This window comes from Vulpes vulpes, chromosome 14, assembly GCF_048418805.1.
Source record: "Vulpes vulpes isolate BD-2025 chromosome 14, VulVul3, whole genome shotgun sequence".
NCBI classification, from domain to species: domain Eukaryota; kingdom Metazoa; phylum Chordata; class Mammalia; order Carnivora; family Canidae; genus Vulpes; species Vulpes vulpes.
The window spans coordinates 25,026,491-25,042,710 of record NC_132793.1 but is presented as its reverse complement, the minus strand read 5'-3'; the positions used below and the strand labels follow the sequence as shown (position 1 = coordinate 25,042,710).

Below are 16,220 nucleotides of genomic sequence, written 5' to 3'. Positions count from 1 at the left end.
GATTTTCTGGACAATGCAAGCAAGTACAGAGTTATAAATGTGGCATGCTTACATCCAAGCAACACATTACAGCTTCTAAAGAACATTCCACAAAGCATGTTCAAAGTGTCCTCTCTCCTGCAGGACAGGGGCCTGAGGCTCTGTATGATGGTTTCTAAATAGGTCCACAAATTCTCTGACATTCCTTTCTTCAATAAATGAAGCCTAATTCCCTTCCCCATAAGTGTCAGCTGGACAGACGACTCACTTCTAATGAGCAGAATGAAGCATAACTGACAGTCTGAGATATCCAAGATTGGGTCATAAGAGGCACTGTGGACTTCCTCTTTGGCTCTCTCTTGTGTGTCACTCACTCTGGGAGAAGCCAGCTAGTGCTCACTTCATCAGCATATTTGCTAAAATTGGGGGAAGCCAGCTACCTTGTCATGTATGATTAGGCCCATGTCGTAGGAAACTGGGACTGGAAAACTGGAAACAACCAAATGAGTGAGTGATATTGGAAATGGATTGTCTAGCCCTGGTCAAGCTTTCAGGTAAGTGCAGCCTCAGCCAATACCTTGACTGCATCCTCATTAAAGACCCTGAGTCCAGAACATCCCAGCTTAGCCTCTCACATACTCCTGATCCACAGAACCTGAAAAATAATAAATATTCATTGTTTCGGGCACCTGGGCAGTTCAGTCGCTGAGCATCTGCCTTCAGCTCAGGTCGTGATCCTGGGGTCCTGGGATGGAGCCCTGCATTGGGCTCCCTACTCAGCAGGGGAGTCTGCTTCTCCTTCTGCCTGTGTCTCTGCCTCTCTCTCTCTGACTTTCATGAATAAATAAAATAAATAAATAAATAAATAAATAAATAAATAAATAAATATTTGTTGTTTCAAGCTGTTAGATTTGGGGATCATTTGTCATGCAATAATAGATAACAAATACACTTTCTTTATGGGCCTGTGGTTACAGGTCTGCTCTTCTCTAGAAAAAGGAGTGCCAATCCTGGGTCTGGTCCTTCTTGGGACTACCATGGCTACCAAAGAGTCCAGAGGCCAAGGTACAAACCACAAACGCTAGGCCAGGTTGCCTATGTGCTCACAGGCTGTTTATTTGCCCAAGAGTAAGGAGGAGAGAGGATGAGAAGAAAAACCGATGCCCCAAGGTGGTGGAGCTGAGGGGAGAAATGAACAGAAAGGTTCCTCCTCTTTCTCTTGCCATGGACCCCAGGGAACTCCAGCTTCAGATGAGGCCTCTGAGGGTGGCGTAGGGGCCTCTAGGAGGCCTGGCAGTTGTTGTCTGGGGTCAAGATCCCCACAGGGGCAGGTCCCAGGCTCGGAATGGCTTTTGTGTACACAAAATATCTCTCTGCAAAAGGCACTGGTGGGGGAATGGTGGGGCAGCTAGGAGGTTACCCCATCACAGGCAGGATCCACTGTGTCCTGAGTCTGGTTCCCAGTCCCAAGACTATCCCAGCCTTTAAGGGAGTCCCTTAGAGGCTGGGACTTTGCACACTTATCCCTTTCCTCTCCCTTCCCTCAGCCCAGTGATGAGCAGGCAGTCAGCGGAGGGCCAGGTCACGCCATGTGGCAGACACCCTCTCTTCAGGGCTAGTGCATCTGGTGACCTCTAGGCCAAAAGCCCCAGGCGGGTGACTTTGGCTGAGAGGAAGGAGTGGATGATGAAGACCATGGTTTTGGGGCACGAATGCAGGTCCAGCTGCTGCAGGGTGGATGGAGAGAAGGGTCAGGAGCCCCATCCAGCCTGGCCTCCAGGAGAACATAACCCCCCACCCCCTCCACTCACAATCTCTCCTTCAGCACCCCCGAAGTCCAGGAAGAGGAGGCTGGCACCGTCATCCGAGGACATCTGCAGCTTCTCAAAGGGCTGTCGAAGCAGCACAGCTCGGGCAGCGCCAGGCTCAGCCGCCCACAGTGTGAAGCCCTTGTCGATGTGCACAGAGAGGCTGCAGGGACGGCCATTCCATGTACAGGCTGCAGGGAGGCATGTGGATACAGGCACAGATGGCATCTCAGAGACCCATAAGCCCTCACCAGCAACTCCACAAATGGGGCTTGAATACCACTCGGGATGGGAAGTTCACTGCCTGTTATGTCATCTGCACTTTCACCCTGCATAGAGTTGTCCCCACCCTAAAATACAGAGAAATGGTCCCTCAGAGAAACTATAACCCACTTCAAGTCCCACTTCCAGAAACATCAAAAGGGAAAGCTTAAACTCTACCATGCTCAGAAGGCCCACTCCCTTACTCCCTATAAAGGTATCAGTAGACCCACCAAGCATGGCCCTTGGAGACCTTAGACACCTGTAGAATTGCCCAGGTAAATGTGAATTTCAGATAAACAATGGATAATTTGGACATACTTATACTAAAAAAGATTCGTGGGTTTATGTGAAATTCACATTTAAGTGGGTGTCCTATATTTTACCTGGCAATCATACTCCAAGTGCCATGTCTTGGAATCACAAAGCCAGGGCAAGAAAACCCAGAGTAAAGAATCTTACTATCTACTGAGACACCTGCACATCCAAAAGAGAGAGCCCTTGAAGACCCCAAACCCCACTTTTTATCCCCTTCCTGAAGTACCCTAAAAAAGGAAATTTGGATGTCTCTAGGGGTGAGAGGCTCATTACCAGAGAGGCACGCAGAGATCTGCCCAGCCCACCTGTAGACACCTCCTGCACACCCTCGGCAGCCCGGTGACAGCCGTCCACCAGTTGCCGGGTCCAGGTGGCCAGCTCCTGTGGTGACTCCACGCTGAACAGGTGAGTGTCCACACCATGACGTGTGCCCGTACGCAGGGCAAAAGAGAGCTCTGCATCATAGGGCACTGAACCCTTAGAGGGGCCTGAGTGCACCAGCCTAGGGGCAAAGGGGAGAGGGCTAAGTATGAGGTCTCACACTGTGGGGAAATAGGTGGTGACCCGGTAAGGAACTTTGTGACTCCTTTACCATCTAATTGGTGAACAGGACTTCCAGCTGGCCCCTGACTGACTCACAGGAGCCCATCTCCTGCCATCCTCCCCCTTGCTCCCTCAGCTCCAGCCATACCAGGTCTTCAAACACACCAAACACATTCTTGCCTCAACAGCTCTGCACACACTGTTCCCTTTGTCAAGTGCACTCTTCCCTGATGATCTGCACTGCTCACTCCCTCACTTCCTTCAGATCTTTGCTCAAATGTCATCTCCTCTGAGAAGCCTTCCCTGACCGCTCTGTCTAAAATAACACCCCTGGCACTCACTAGCCTTACTTTTCATCATGATACTGGAAATGATACTTATTCTTTATTTATTTCACTTGGTTTTTGATCATCTTTTTAACTAGAATATCATCTAAGATACAAATTTTTGTCTAATTTGCTCACCACTCTATTCTGAGTAATTAAAACAATGCTTGGGGGGCACCCAGGGGCTCAGTCAGTTAAAAGTCTGCCTTTGGCTCAGATCATGATCCCAGGGTTCTGTGATTGAGCTCTGCATCTCTGCATCTGGCTCCCTGCTCCACAGGCAGCCTGCTTCTCCCTCTCCCTCTGCCTTCCACTCCCCCTGCTTGTTCATTTTCTCTCTCTCTCTCTCTCTCTCAAATAAATAAATTTTAAAAAATAAAAAATAAAAATAAAGCAATGACTGGCATGTAGTAGGTGTTCAATAAACATTTGTGACCCAAATTAATGAGTCACTTGATTAGTTTGGCAATCCATGACCTGCTTATTCCTGGTAGACAGCTGGCTCCTAACACATCAGCCAGAGCCCCACCCAGAGGAAGAGACATGAGCAGCAAGGGCCCAGGCACTCAGTCTGATTCCCACTTGCTGTGTAACCTTGGGCAGCTTACTTCCCCTCTCTGGGCAACAGACTCAGAGTTCTGGCCCTTAGCTCTCTTTGCTTCTCACTCCACACACTCTCTCTCGTAATTTCAGCTACCTGCTAGAGCTGCTGCTGACACTGTTTCCCATTTTCCAGCTTGGAACTAAAACTCACAATTCCCCAAGATTCCTCTGCAAGCTCCCTATCCGTCACCCCCACACACACACACTTTGCACTCAACTCAGCATCTTGCTCCAGCCTCCCCCTTTTGCACTCCCACCCCTAATCCCACTGCTTGCCCAGACACACGCTCCAAACCTCCCATTCATCCATTCATCCTGGACACCTCCCTCACCCTCCCCATCTGGCAAGCACTAAACCCAGTTAATTTTACCACCCATGTGTCTTCCAATGCAAATGCGGCCTTTCTTCTCCATCTGCTGCCTCCACCCACCTCCACCATCTCTCCTGCATGACTGCACCAGCCTCCCAGCTTCCATCCTGCCCCCTCCAGTGCATTTTCCACGTGGCATCCACAGGGGTGCTTTTAAAACTCAACCCAAGTCTGGGCGCCTGGGTCGCTCAGTTGGGTAAATATCTGATTCTTGAATTTAGCTCAGGTCATGATCTTGGGGGTCATGAGATCCAACACTGCTTTGGGTTCTGCATTCAGTAGGGAGTCTGCTTGGGATTCTCTCTCCTCCCTCTGCCTCTACACCCCTCCCTGCTCATTTGTGTGCTCTCTCTATCTCTCTCTCTAAAATAAACAAATAAAAATAAATAAATAAAAAATAAAATAAAATAAACAAATAAAGCGTGGGTGACTCAGTCAGTTGAGCATCCACCTTCTGCTCAGGTCATGATCTCAGGTTCCTGGGATCAAACTCCCATGTAGGGCTCCCTGCTCAGTGAGAGGGAGTAGGGGGGTCTGCTTCTTTCTCTCCCTCTGCCCCTCTCTTCCTCTTGCTCTCTCTTGAGCTCTCTGTCTCTCTCAAATAAATAAATAAATAAAGTATTTTAAAAATAATAACAAGGGATCCCTGGGTGACTCAGCGGTTTAGCGCCTGCCTTCAGCCCAGGGTGTGATCCTGGAGTCCTGGGATCGAGTCCTATATCGGCTCCCTGCATGGTGCCTGCTTCTCCCCATGCCTGTGTCTCTGCCTCTTTCTCTGTGTCTCTCATGAATAAATAAATAAAATATTTTTAAAATAATAATAAATAAAAAATAATAAAAAATAAAAATATAATATTTTTTTTATTTTAAAAGCTTAAAAAATAATTTAAAAAATTAAAACACACACACACACACACACACACACACACACACACACACACGCAACCCACATCACCTCACTCCCAGGCTAAAACCTTTCCACTCTGCCACAACTCTTAAGATAAAGCTACTAGCATTCCTTAACCAGGCAGGAGAGGTTCTGCAAGGTCAAGCCCTACAACTTCCTGTCTCATTTCTCTCCATTTCCTGTATAGATTCAACATACTGGTTATAGCACACTCAGAGCTCTATGAACACACTATAGCCCTTAATAGTTCTATACCTTTGTCCATGTTGTTCTCACTGTGATGCTCTTCCACTCTTTCTTAAATAGCAAACTTCTACTCATCCATCAAAATCCAGCTCAATAGCACCTCTTGCTAAAGGCTTCCCCATCAGGCCAGGCAGAGTTAAATGGCTTCTACAGCTCTGCACTATGAAGGCTGTTCCTAGGTCAGCCTTCCCTACCAGACTGGGTGCTCACTAAGGGCAGACTGTTAGAATCCGCTCCCTATCCCCTGAACCATGCTGCACAGATTGGGCAGAGTAGGCGTCAATCAGTGAGTGACTAGTGGGACCTCACATCCTTCTCTTGCAAGTCCCCATCTCACAGATGAAGAAACTGAGGCCCAGACAACATAGAGACTTGTTTCAGGTCACCTGGGAGATAACTCAGGGCAGTAAAGGCCTGGAATCCCCCACTCCTGAGGCTCATTGACAGCATCACCCCCCAATCTCTGGGTGAGACAGACACCCTCACCTGCCCATGGATACCTGGTAGCAATGAGCGGGGCAGTACGGCTTGGCTGGCTCAGTGCCTCACGGGTCTGGGGTAGATGGCAGTAGAGAAGCAGCTCCTTCTCGGTCAGCAAGGCCAGGGTAGGTGCTGTGCCCCCATTGGGCAGCTGCAGGGGGTAGGCAACAGTGAGATGGGGCACAGGGGGGAGAGGTCAGAGGGCCAGGGTAAAGTGGGATGGTAAACAGGAATGTGGTTAGCTCCAGGGGAGGGTTGGAGGTGGGGGACAGATGCCTGGCCCAGCAGGCACCTGCTCAGTCAGCCAGCCGATCTGCTTGATGTCTTGGCTTCCAGTTGTACTGGTGGCTGCCAGCAGTGCCTGCAGCTCGTCCTTGACCCAAGGCATCAGAGCGTTGACCTGAGCCTGGATGGCAGCTGCCCACGACTTTGCACTAGCCTCATCCTTGGCCCTCAGGAAGAGGGTGTCTTGGCCATCTGCTGAACAGATCTCCAAATACCTGCAGGCACAAACAGAGCGGAAGGGAGGACCAGTCCACTAGGCTGCAGCTGGCCAACCTTGAAATCTGGCCCCAAATCCCATTCACTGCAAAACCAGGAGAAACCACAGGATACTCATGAGACAATCAGGAGTGACACTCACCGCTGGGGCTCCAGCCACAATTGGGGCTTCATGGGGTCAAGGGACAAGAGACTATGACATGTACACACAGGAGCATATACACACAAATTAAACACATAGTCAAACATGTGTGATAGGAGCCAAAATCCCCATGTAAGTTTCATGATCTTGTTTTTGTCCCTTGGTTTCTAAGGGGAAGGCTTCTCCTGCTGGGAAATTTCTCCCCCTAGCTTCTCCCTTGTGGCATAGGACCAAAGTAATAAACCGATGTGGCAGGGGCAGGGGGAGAGCATAAAACTGAAGAGGTTTGAGAGGCCAAGTCAGTCTATATAAAAAGAGTTGGAGCAGAGAAGGGAGAGGGAAGGAGATAAAAAGCCATGTGTACAACTGGGGGTGGGGTAGGGTTTCGGGGAGGTACCAAGAGAAGTAGTGGCAGGAAAAGGATTTTAAAATGGTATGTGAAAAAAAATTAAATTAAAAAATAAATAAATGAAATGGTATGTGGACCATTAAAGATTCGATCCTCCTCTGGTTTTTCTGTCACAGATGAAGTTGGGCAGGACCTACTTGAAACCCCTTCACTTTTGCCTCCCTCTGCTGCAGAACTAGGAAACAAAATACTTGAATTCCTACCTCTCTTGCAGCTAGGGCTGGCCATGTGACCCAGGTCCAACCATGAGATATAGACAGAAGTCCCTGGGGAGGGTGTCCCTTCCCAAATGAAGGTAAAGTTTCCCTAGATGTGGTGGTTCCTTTCCAAAGATGGCCTCTACCAAATCCTTCCCTCCCTGCACACACAGCCCACTTTCCTCAAGAGGTGAAGTTTATTTCTCTTTTCTTTGACCTTGTAACTTGGTTTGACAAAATGTGGCAGAAGTGACATTCTGGCATTGCCAACACACCATGAAATCCAAGTACCCTGGACCAACTATCCTTAGAGGAAACACAAAAAGGTACACAGAAAGGCCTATGGAAAGAGGAATGCTTAGCCAGCTGTTCCAACCATTCCAGCTAAGGCAGCAGACATGGGAGCAAAGCAGCCATTCTGTACTTCCAGCCCCAGCAGATACCACATAAAGCAGAAGCACTGGCCAGCAGAGCCAGCTCAGATTATAGAATTGGAAGAAATAATCAACTGTAATCTTCTACGCCACTAAATTTTAGGATGGCTTATTATGCAGCATAAGAACAAAATATCAGGGCAGCCCCGGTGGTGCAGCGGTTTGGCGCCGCCTGCAGCCTGGGGTGTGATCCTGGAGACCCGGGATCGAGTCCCACATTGGGCTCCCTGCATGGAGCCTGCTTCTCCCTCTCCCTGTGTCTCTGCCTCTCTCTATGAATAAATAAATAAAATCTTTAAAAAAAAAAAAAAAGAACAAAATGCCAGGAGAAAAGTTCCTTTGCATTTTGCCTTCTTCCTATTTGGAATGTAGACACATGCTTTGAGGCACAGCCACCAGTCTATCTCCAAAAAGAAAATACACAATAAAAATGGCAGAGGATGGGATCCCTGGGTGGCGCAGCGGTTTGGCGCCTGCCTTTGGCCCAGGGCGCGATCCTGGAGACCCGGGATCGAATCCCACATCAGGCTCCCGGTGCATGGAGCCTGCTTCTCCCTCCGCCTGTGTCTCTGCCTCTCTCTCTCTCTGTGTGACTATCATAAATAAATAAAAAATTTAAAAAAAAAATGGCAGAGGAATTGGGACGCCTGGGTGGCTCAGTGGTTGAGTGTCTGCCTTTGGCTCAGGGTGCGATCCCGGAGTCCTGGGATTGAGTCCCACATCGGGCTCCCTGCATGGAGCCTGCTTCTCCCTCTGCCTGTGTCTCTGCCTCTCTCTGTGTGTCTCTCATGAATAAATAAATTTTTAAAATCTTTTTTAAAAAAATGGCAGAAAAAAAAAGGCAGAAGAAGCTGGAAGCCTGATTCATTAAGGGCATTCTTTTTTTTTTAATTTTTTTTTAAATTTATTTATGATAGTCATACAGAGAGAGAGAGAGAGAGGCAGAGACACAGGCAGAGGGAGAAGCAGGCTCCATGCACCGGGAGCCCGACGTGGGACTCGATCCCGGGTCTCTAGGATCGCGCCCTGGGCCAAAGGCAGGCGCCAAACCGCTGCGCCACCCAGGGATCCCCATTAAGGGCATTCTTGAGTAGTGATAAAAGATCCTAAGTAGCTGACCCTGAACTACTAAACATGTGGAAAAATAAACCCCTCATTTATTTCAGCCATCACTTACTGGCATTTCTGATACTTGCAACCCAACATAATCTTACCACTTAGTGTAAGTATGAAATATTTTTCATTATATTTTGGTTACCAGATTGTATTCCTTTGACTGGGATATTTAGTGCTAATAAAGAACCCCAGTTATATTCAAGTTACATGTGTTACACATGTGCACATGGTCAAACACATGTGCATACATGCATACTATATGTATGAATATTAACATAAACACACACAAACACATATGCACAAATCTATACCCATATCCAAGCAAATGCTCACATATACACATAAACATTTGCATTTACATGTCAACTACATGTGTACACACAGAAATACATGTACACACATGCTTCAGGTGATGTCTGGGATCAGGCTGGGAACCACGATTAACCTAATAATGTTCTGTAAGTGTTGAGGACTCATACCACCTTACCTTCACCCAACGCAAAAGGCCCCTTTTGTGAAACACCTTAGGTGACCTGTAATCACCAGTTCTTGCCTGTTGGGGGCAGGCTGGGGCTGGGGTATAAGGTAGGGCTAGGAGATCTGGATATTGAACCTCCAGGCCAATGTTGAGCACCTGCCTGGCATTGAAACTCAGCTGTAACTAGGACCCAAGTCTTTCATGTTCAGAAGACTTTTATGTTCACACTATGTATACCACCCCCGATACTGCATACCCCACTTGATCAACATATACTCCACTTACCCACCACCATCACTCAGGTACCTACAGTTTCTAAAGCAGAGGGGCTACCTGGAATGAAGCAAGTTCCATCCCTTCCTGGTTGTGTGATCTTGGGCAGGTTACTTCCTCTCTCTGTCCTCATCTACAAAATTGGGGTGAAATAATAGGACTTTGCTCATAGGGTCACTGCGAGTGTTAAGTTGTGCATGTAAACACTCAATAATGTTGGCTGTTACCAATCTTATCATCAGTGAACTGTTAAGGGCTGCTCATATGTGAAGGATGATAACTTTCCATGGCTCTGACACGAATGTTACTAGATCTCTAAGAACCTCAGCAGAATTAGAAAAGACTTGAGAGGATCACTGAGTCTGAAAACTTTATTTCCCAGTGAGAAATCTAAAGGTCAGTGAGGCAGAGACTAGTTCAAGGTGAACCAGGACTGGAACCCGGGGTTCTTCCGCAGACCAAGCTCCTCCTCAGAAGTGAACTACTCACAGGAAAAAGCCAAGAATGCCATTATCCCCTTAACTTTGCTCTTACATCCATTCAACAAATATTTCTTAAGCCCTACTATGTTCAGGCATTGTGCTGGTTGCTTGCAACACAGGGCTATCTTTCCTTTGGCCCCACCACTTAACAACAAGGCATATCTGCCTGGGTTCCCCCCACCCCAGACTTACCTATGCTCCGGGTCAGTCGGGGTGCACCTCCTCGAAACATATGCCATCTTCAAGGACATGTGTTTGGCATCACTGAGGTCCCGGGGTGAGGGGCCAGGGGAAGACGGCTGTCGCGGAAGGGGTGAAGCAGGAGGAGAGTCCCAGCCAACCGAGGTCCCACCAGCAGAGTTCTTGAAATATGGTGAGACCTCCTTCATGTACTTGACTGGTTAGAGGACAGGTCAGCAGTTACTGTTGTGACATTGGCTCCCATACACATCACAATTGTCACTAATTCATAAGAGTTTAATTTATGTTCTATATCACTATCCTCCTCTAAGCTAAAGTCTCTGACCAGGCAGTGTGGTAGAAAATACTGGATGCGGGATCCCTGGGTGGCGCAGCGGTTTGGCGCCTGCCTTTGGCCCAGGGCGCGATCCTAGAGACCCGGGATCGAATCCCACGTCAGGCTCCCGGTGCATGGAGCCTGCTTCTCCCTCTGCCTGTGTCTCTGCCTCTCTCTCTCTTTCTCTGTGACTATCATAAATAAATTAAAAAAAAAAAATACTGGATGCATACCAACATCCATGCTCTCATGTTTTCACTGGTTTATAGACTCATGCCACCTGGAAGAAAAACTACACTTCCCAGCCTCCTTTGCAGCTAGATATGGCCATGTAACTAAGTTCTAACCAAGTAATTAGAAGTATTTGGACCTTTGGGATGGCTACTTAAAGGGAACGGACAACAGCCACAACAAAGCAATGAAAGAGCACTGAGACAGAAGTCAGGAGATATGACTACTCTTCCATTGGGCCATTGTTTGCCTCTATTTCTTCAGCCTGCTCATCTGTAAAGAGGAAGCATGGAATGAGAGTCCTATGGGACAGGTTGCCAATTGTCCTCTAATATAGTGATAGCCCTCTAGCTTGAGACTTCACTTTCCAGGCTCCCTTATAACTACAAGGACTTACGTGCCCAAGTCTAGCCAACAGGATGAAAGCAGAAGGGATGCCACTATCAAGTTCTGTCTATTAAAGAAAGATTCATACCCTTCCTTTCCTCCTCTTTTCCCTTGACAGGGTTGAGCTGGCTGGAACACAGACAATGAAGCACCATCTTGACCTGAGGACATGTACCATAATCTAAGGAAAGATGACCAACAAAACAGAAAGGAATGGATGCTGACACTTTGGAGATACCATGACACTTTGGAGATACCATGTCAGACTTGGACTGTTACCTAAGAAAGCAAGGACTTCTATTATCTATCTATCTATCTATCTATCTATCATCTATCTATTTATCTATCTATCTATCTATCTATCTAATTATCTACCTACCTACCTATCTAAAAGATTTTTACTTATTTATTTCAGAGAGAGATAACATAAGCAGGGGGAAGTGCAGAGGGGGAGAGAGAGGGACAAACAGACTCTGTGCTGAGTGCAGAGCCCTACTTGGGGCTCAATCCCAGGACCCCAAGATCATGACCTGAGCCAAAACTAAGAGTCAGACACTCAACCAACTGAGCCACTCAGGTACCCCAGGACTTCTGTTACATTTAAGCCATAGTATTTTATGGGTCTCTTGTTACAGTAGCATAGCTTATACCCTAACCAATATACCTGCTCTTAGCTCTAACATCATTGACTAAGTATAGAAGACACTTTCTAGATAGCATTGTCCAACAGAGTTTGCTATGCTTGTGTAAATGTTCCATATATACACTGTCCAATACAGTAGATACTAGCTGCTGTGGCTGCAGAGCACTTGAAATGTGGCTAGTACAAATGAGGAACTGAATTATTTTTATTTCATCTTAATTAATTTAAAATTAAATTCAGGGACACCTGGGTGGCTCAATGGTTGAGTGTCTGCCTTCAGCTCAGGTCATGATCCCAGAGTCCTGGGATCAAGTCCCCGCATCAGGCTCCTGCAGGGAGCCTGCTTCTCCCTCTGCCTATGTCTCTGCCTCTCTCTATGTGTCTCTCATGAATAAATAAATAAAATATTTTAAAGGCTAAATTAAATTCAAATAGTCACTTAGAGCTAATGGTGACCACGCTAGACAGTAGAATTCTAGAATAACAGCTCAGATCTACTTCTCTGCCCAACTGATCCATAAATGCATGTTCTAATATGTGATCCTGCCCTTCTGGCTCTGCTAGCTGGACCAAGGTGAACACCAGACCCACACCAGGCTACCCGAATGAAGCCTGGTAGAGATTCTAGACTGGTGTTTTGAACCAACATAAATGCTATGGGGCAACTACTTTCTGCTATGGGAATAGAGAAGAGGAGAAAGCTTGTTTGTAGAGAAAGAATTAGAGATGCATGTGGAGAAACAGAGGGAAGGCCCTGCCAATCACCTGCTAATGCTCCAGTTTCTGATACTCATCCTTTAGAAAGTTGAACTGCCATCCCAATAGGAGTTTTATTTGCAACCAAAACAGTCCTGATTTGGGCCGGAATCCATGCCTTTTTAGAAAAGGAAGATCTCACTAACAATGACAGCTAGAAGTGAAAGGCAATAATGATGACAAGAGTGATCTGAGAAAAGCCTGGTAGGAGTAGAGATTCAGAAACAAGTCAGTTTTCTTGGGTACCTACTCTGTGCCAGGTATTGGACTGGCCTTCGGTAGGAGTGGGATGGTAAAGATATGCACTTGAACTACCACTTATTTATCCTTTGCTCATGAAAGACATCATAAATCATAGTAATTTTTGGCAGCCATTATTCATCCGTTAAGGCTGATTGGTGGCAGCCTGGGTGGCTCAGCAGTTTAGCACCTCCTTCAGCCCAGGGCCTGATTCTGGAGACCCGGGATCGAGTTCCACATCAGGCTCCCTGCATGGAGCCTGCTTCTCCCTCTGCCTGTGTCTCTGCCTCTCTCTCTCTCTCTCTCTCTCTCTCTGTCTCTCATGAGTAAATAAAATCTTTAAAAAAAAAAAAAAAAGGCTGATTGTTAATAAAATTTTTTGGTCATTCTTGCTTATTTATTAGATGAGTTTGGCTACAAATAAGAGAATATATGATATAAGTGCCTTAAGCAATAAAGATATTGATAATTTCACATAACAAGATGTCTTAGAGGCTTGGCTGGCTCAGTTGATAGAGCATGCAACTCTTAATCTCAGGGTCATAAGTGTGAGCCCAATGTTAGGCATGGAGCCTATAAAAAAATAAAAATAGGGGTACCTGGTTGGCTCAGTGGTTGAGCATCTGCCTTTGGCTCAGGTTGTAATCTCAGGATTGAATCCCAGGCTCCCCACATGCTTCTCCCTCTGCCTATGTCTCAGCCTCTTTCTGTGTGTCTCTCGTAAATAAACAAAATCTTTAAAAATAAATAAATAAATAAATAAATAAATAAATAAATAAATAATAAAATAATGAAATGTTATTTTAAAAAGCAGTCTAAGGATGCCTGCATAGCTCAGTAGCTAAGCATCTGCCTTTGTCTCGGGGCGGGATCCCGGAGTCCTGGGATCAGTCCCATATCAGGCTCCCTGCATGGAGCCTGCTTCTCCTGTCTCTGCCTCTCTGTGTCTCTCGTGAATAAATAAACAAAATCTTTTAAAAATAAAAATATAATTAAAAAATAAAAAAGTGGGGCAGCCCCGGTGGCACAGTGGTTTAGTGCTGCCTACAGCCCAGGGTGTGGTCCTGGCGACCAGGGGTCGAGTCCCACATCGGGCTCCCTGCATGGAGCGTGCTTCTCCCTGCATGGAGCCTGCTTCTCCCACTTCTCTCTGCATGGAGCCTGCTTCTCCCACTTCTGCCTCTCTCTCTCTCTCTCTGTGTGTCTCTCATGAATAAATAAATAAATAAATAAATAAATAAATAAATAAATAATTTAAAAAATAAAATAAAATAAATAGCAGTCTAGAGGAAGGCAATTTTAGGACTGGTTCAGTGACTCGATGACATTAAATTCAGGGTAGGCCTCTCTGCCATTCTCTTGGCCTTCCCCTCATGGCCACAAGATGGCTGCCACAGCTCAAGCCAATCATTCCTTACAGAACAAAATCCAGAGCAGGGAGGTAATAGGCAGAAAAGGGGCTTTCTCTTCAGAGCTCCTTCTTATCAGAGAAGTAAACATTCCCATGAAGACTTGTATCTCGTTGGCCTGACTGCACTCCATGCCCACTTCCAGCACAATCATTAGTAAAAGGGAATAGTCATAACTTAGATGAAATTTCACCCAATAATATCAGGTTTCTGTTAGCAACGAAGAAGAGGAAATACTTGGTAGGCAGGCAATCAACAGTGTCTGCCACATTTGCCCTGGCATCTGGACTGTTCCCAGTTCTGACGAGCAACAGTCTCCTCCCTAAAATCAGGTAATAGGAAGACAGTGTGTACATCAAGGTGGTTAAAAGACTTGCTCAAGTACTGGCCTCTCTTCACCTAGTGAGGCTGTCCCCTCTGCTGCCCTACTAAGGGGTGCCTATATCTGCTAATCTCTGGGCAGCCTCCCTTCCTCCCCACAACTGCCATGCTCTCATAGCCTTCTAGCTTGCTAACCAGCTGACTTCTGCAGTCAAAGCCTAGCCAGTATGCTCTGCCTGTGAGCAGACAAGCCAGGAAGGGGTGAGGAAGCAGTTATTGGACCAGCTCCATGGAAAAAACAGATAAGAAGCTATTTCTATCACAGGAGACTATCCCTCAGGCTCAGACAGGATCCAAGGCAAACAGCAGTGAAAGTGAGAGGGAGTTACAAATCCTACTGGAGTTGGAAGAGCAATTAAGTTGAAAACAAAAGCAGGGTTTTTTGTTTTTGTTTTTGTTGTTGTTGTTGTTTTTAAGAACTATGTCTTGGCCTAAAGTTTGGGAACTAGGGCTAAAAATGACTCAGTGACTCATCCTCATCATTACAGCAATGACTTACAACAGGACTATTGGATTATGTCTCAAGGGGCAATGGAGGTGGGACACATCACAGGCTATCTGACAGCCAAACCGTTCTCCCCTTTTCTCTGCTAACAGAATCCTGAGCCCTGGGCTTCTCCCCAGACAAGGAAGAAAATCATGATTGGTCAAAGCTAGTCATGATGGTTCCATCCCTCTTGCTTGTGATTGGTTTAGAAAGGGGCAAATGTTACAATTCTGGACAATGAGAAGTGAGGGAAAGCACACTCTTTCTCTCCTCTCCCTAGCCTTTACAAGTTGCTGGTAGGGGAGCTGGTCCTAGAGCAACGAGTCACTTTTTGAGTACAAGGACTGGGCTCCACACATTGAGGATGGTGCGGCCTTAAACGAATCTACCCTGTAGCCATACTGCTTTTGAGTATTCTGGAAAAAAGCTCATTTCCTTCTATGTAAACCATTTTGAATTGAGTTCCTATTATTTGCAGATGAAACCATTCTGATTAATACAAGCTCCTCACTCTGTATGAGTGGGGGATATAACTGATAATATCCTCCTGATGTCACTAGCCACACTCCTCCCCTGCATGAAGTCCTGTTCTGGCTCCCACACTTTTCATCAAAATCCAAGGCTTTACAGGATTTGAGCCCTGCCTACCTCTCTGGCTTCACCTCCTCCCACATCCCTAACCTCACCCTCTAGTCTAATCATCTTGGCCTCTTCAGAGCTCTCAGAAGCTGTATGATTTTCCAAACTTGCACACCTTTGAAAATGCAGTTCCACCTGCACAGAATGCCCTTAGTACATAGTTTCTTTCTTTCTTTCTTTCTTTCTTTCTTTCTTTCTTTCTTTCTTTCTTTCTTTCCTTTTCTTTTTTTTTTCTTTTCTTTTCTTTTTATATTTTATTTATTTCTGTATTTAAGAGAGAGAGAGAGAAAGTACTTGAGTGGAAGGAGGAGGAGAGGGAGAGAATCTCAAGCAGACTCTGCACTGAATGTGGAGCCTGACTCAGGGCTCAATCTCACAACCCTGAGATCATGACCTGAGCCAAAACCAAGAATCAGACGCCAATCAACTGAGCTACCTAGGTGCCCCATGACATAGTTTAGAGACAGGCATTCTTGGATTTGCATTCTAGCTCCAGCATTATCTAGCTATGTGATCACAGCCAAGGGAAATCACCTCTCTAGGCCTCATTCTGCAAGTCAATAAAAGAGAAATAATAATAATAATAGGAGTAATAATAGGTGGCTCAGTCAGTTAAGCATCTGCCTTTAGCTCAGGTCATAAAGGTCATGATTCTA

General features: G+C 46.3%; 1 protein-coding gene across 1 annotated transcript in view; it reads right to left on the bottom strand.

Annotated features, from left to right (window-relative positions):
• Positions 1-1,065: 1,065 nt before the first annotated feature.
• SNTA1 (syntrophin alpha 1) overlaps positions 1,066-16,220 on the bottom strand; it is a 31,734-nt gene continuing 16,579 nt past the window's right edge. The window contains exons 3-8 of the mRNA XM_026009700.2: positions 10,067-10,271; positions 6,135-6,342; positions 5,863-5,993; positions 2,672-2,868; positions 1,791-1,978; positions 1,066-1,706 (exon numbers count right to left, since the gene is read on the bottom strand). Of these exons, the coding sequence (XP_025865485.2) occupies positions 1,614-1,706; positions 1,791-1,978; positions 2,672-2,868; positions 5,863-5,993; positions 6,135-6,342; positions 10,067-10,271 (1,022 nt within the window). The 3' untranslated portion in view covers positions 1,066-1,613. The remainder of the gene's footprint in view (positions 1,707-1,790; positions 1,979-2,671; positions 2,869-5,862; positions 5,994-6,134; positions 6,343-10,066; positions 10,272-16,220) is intronic.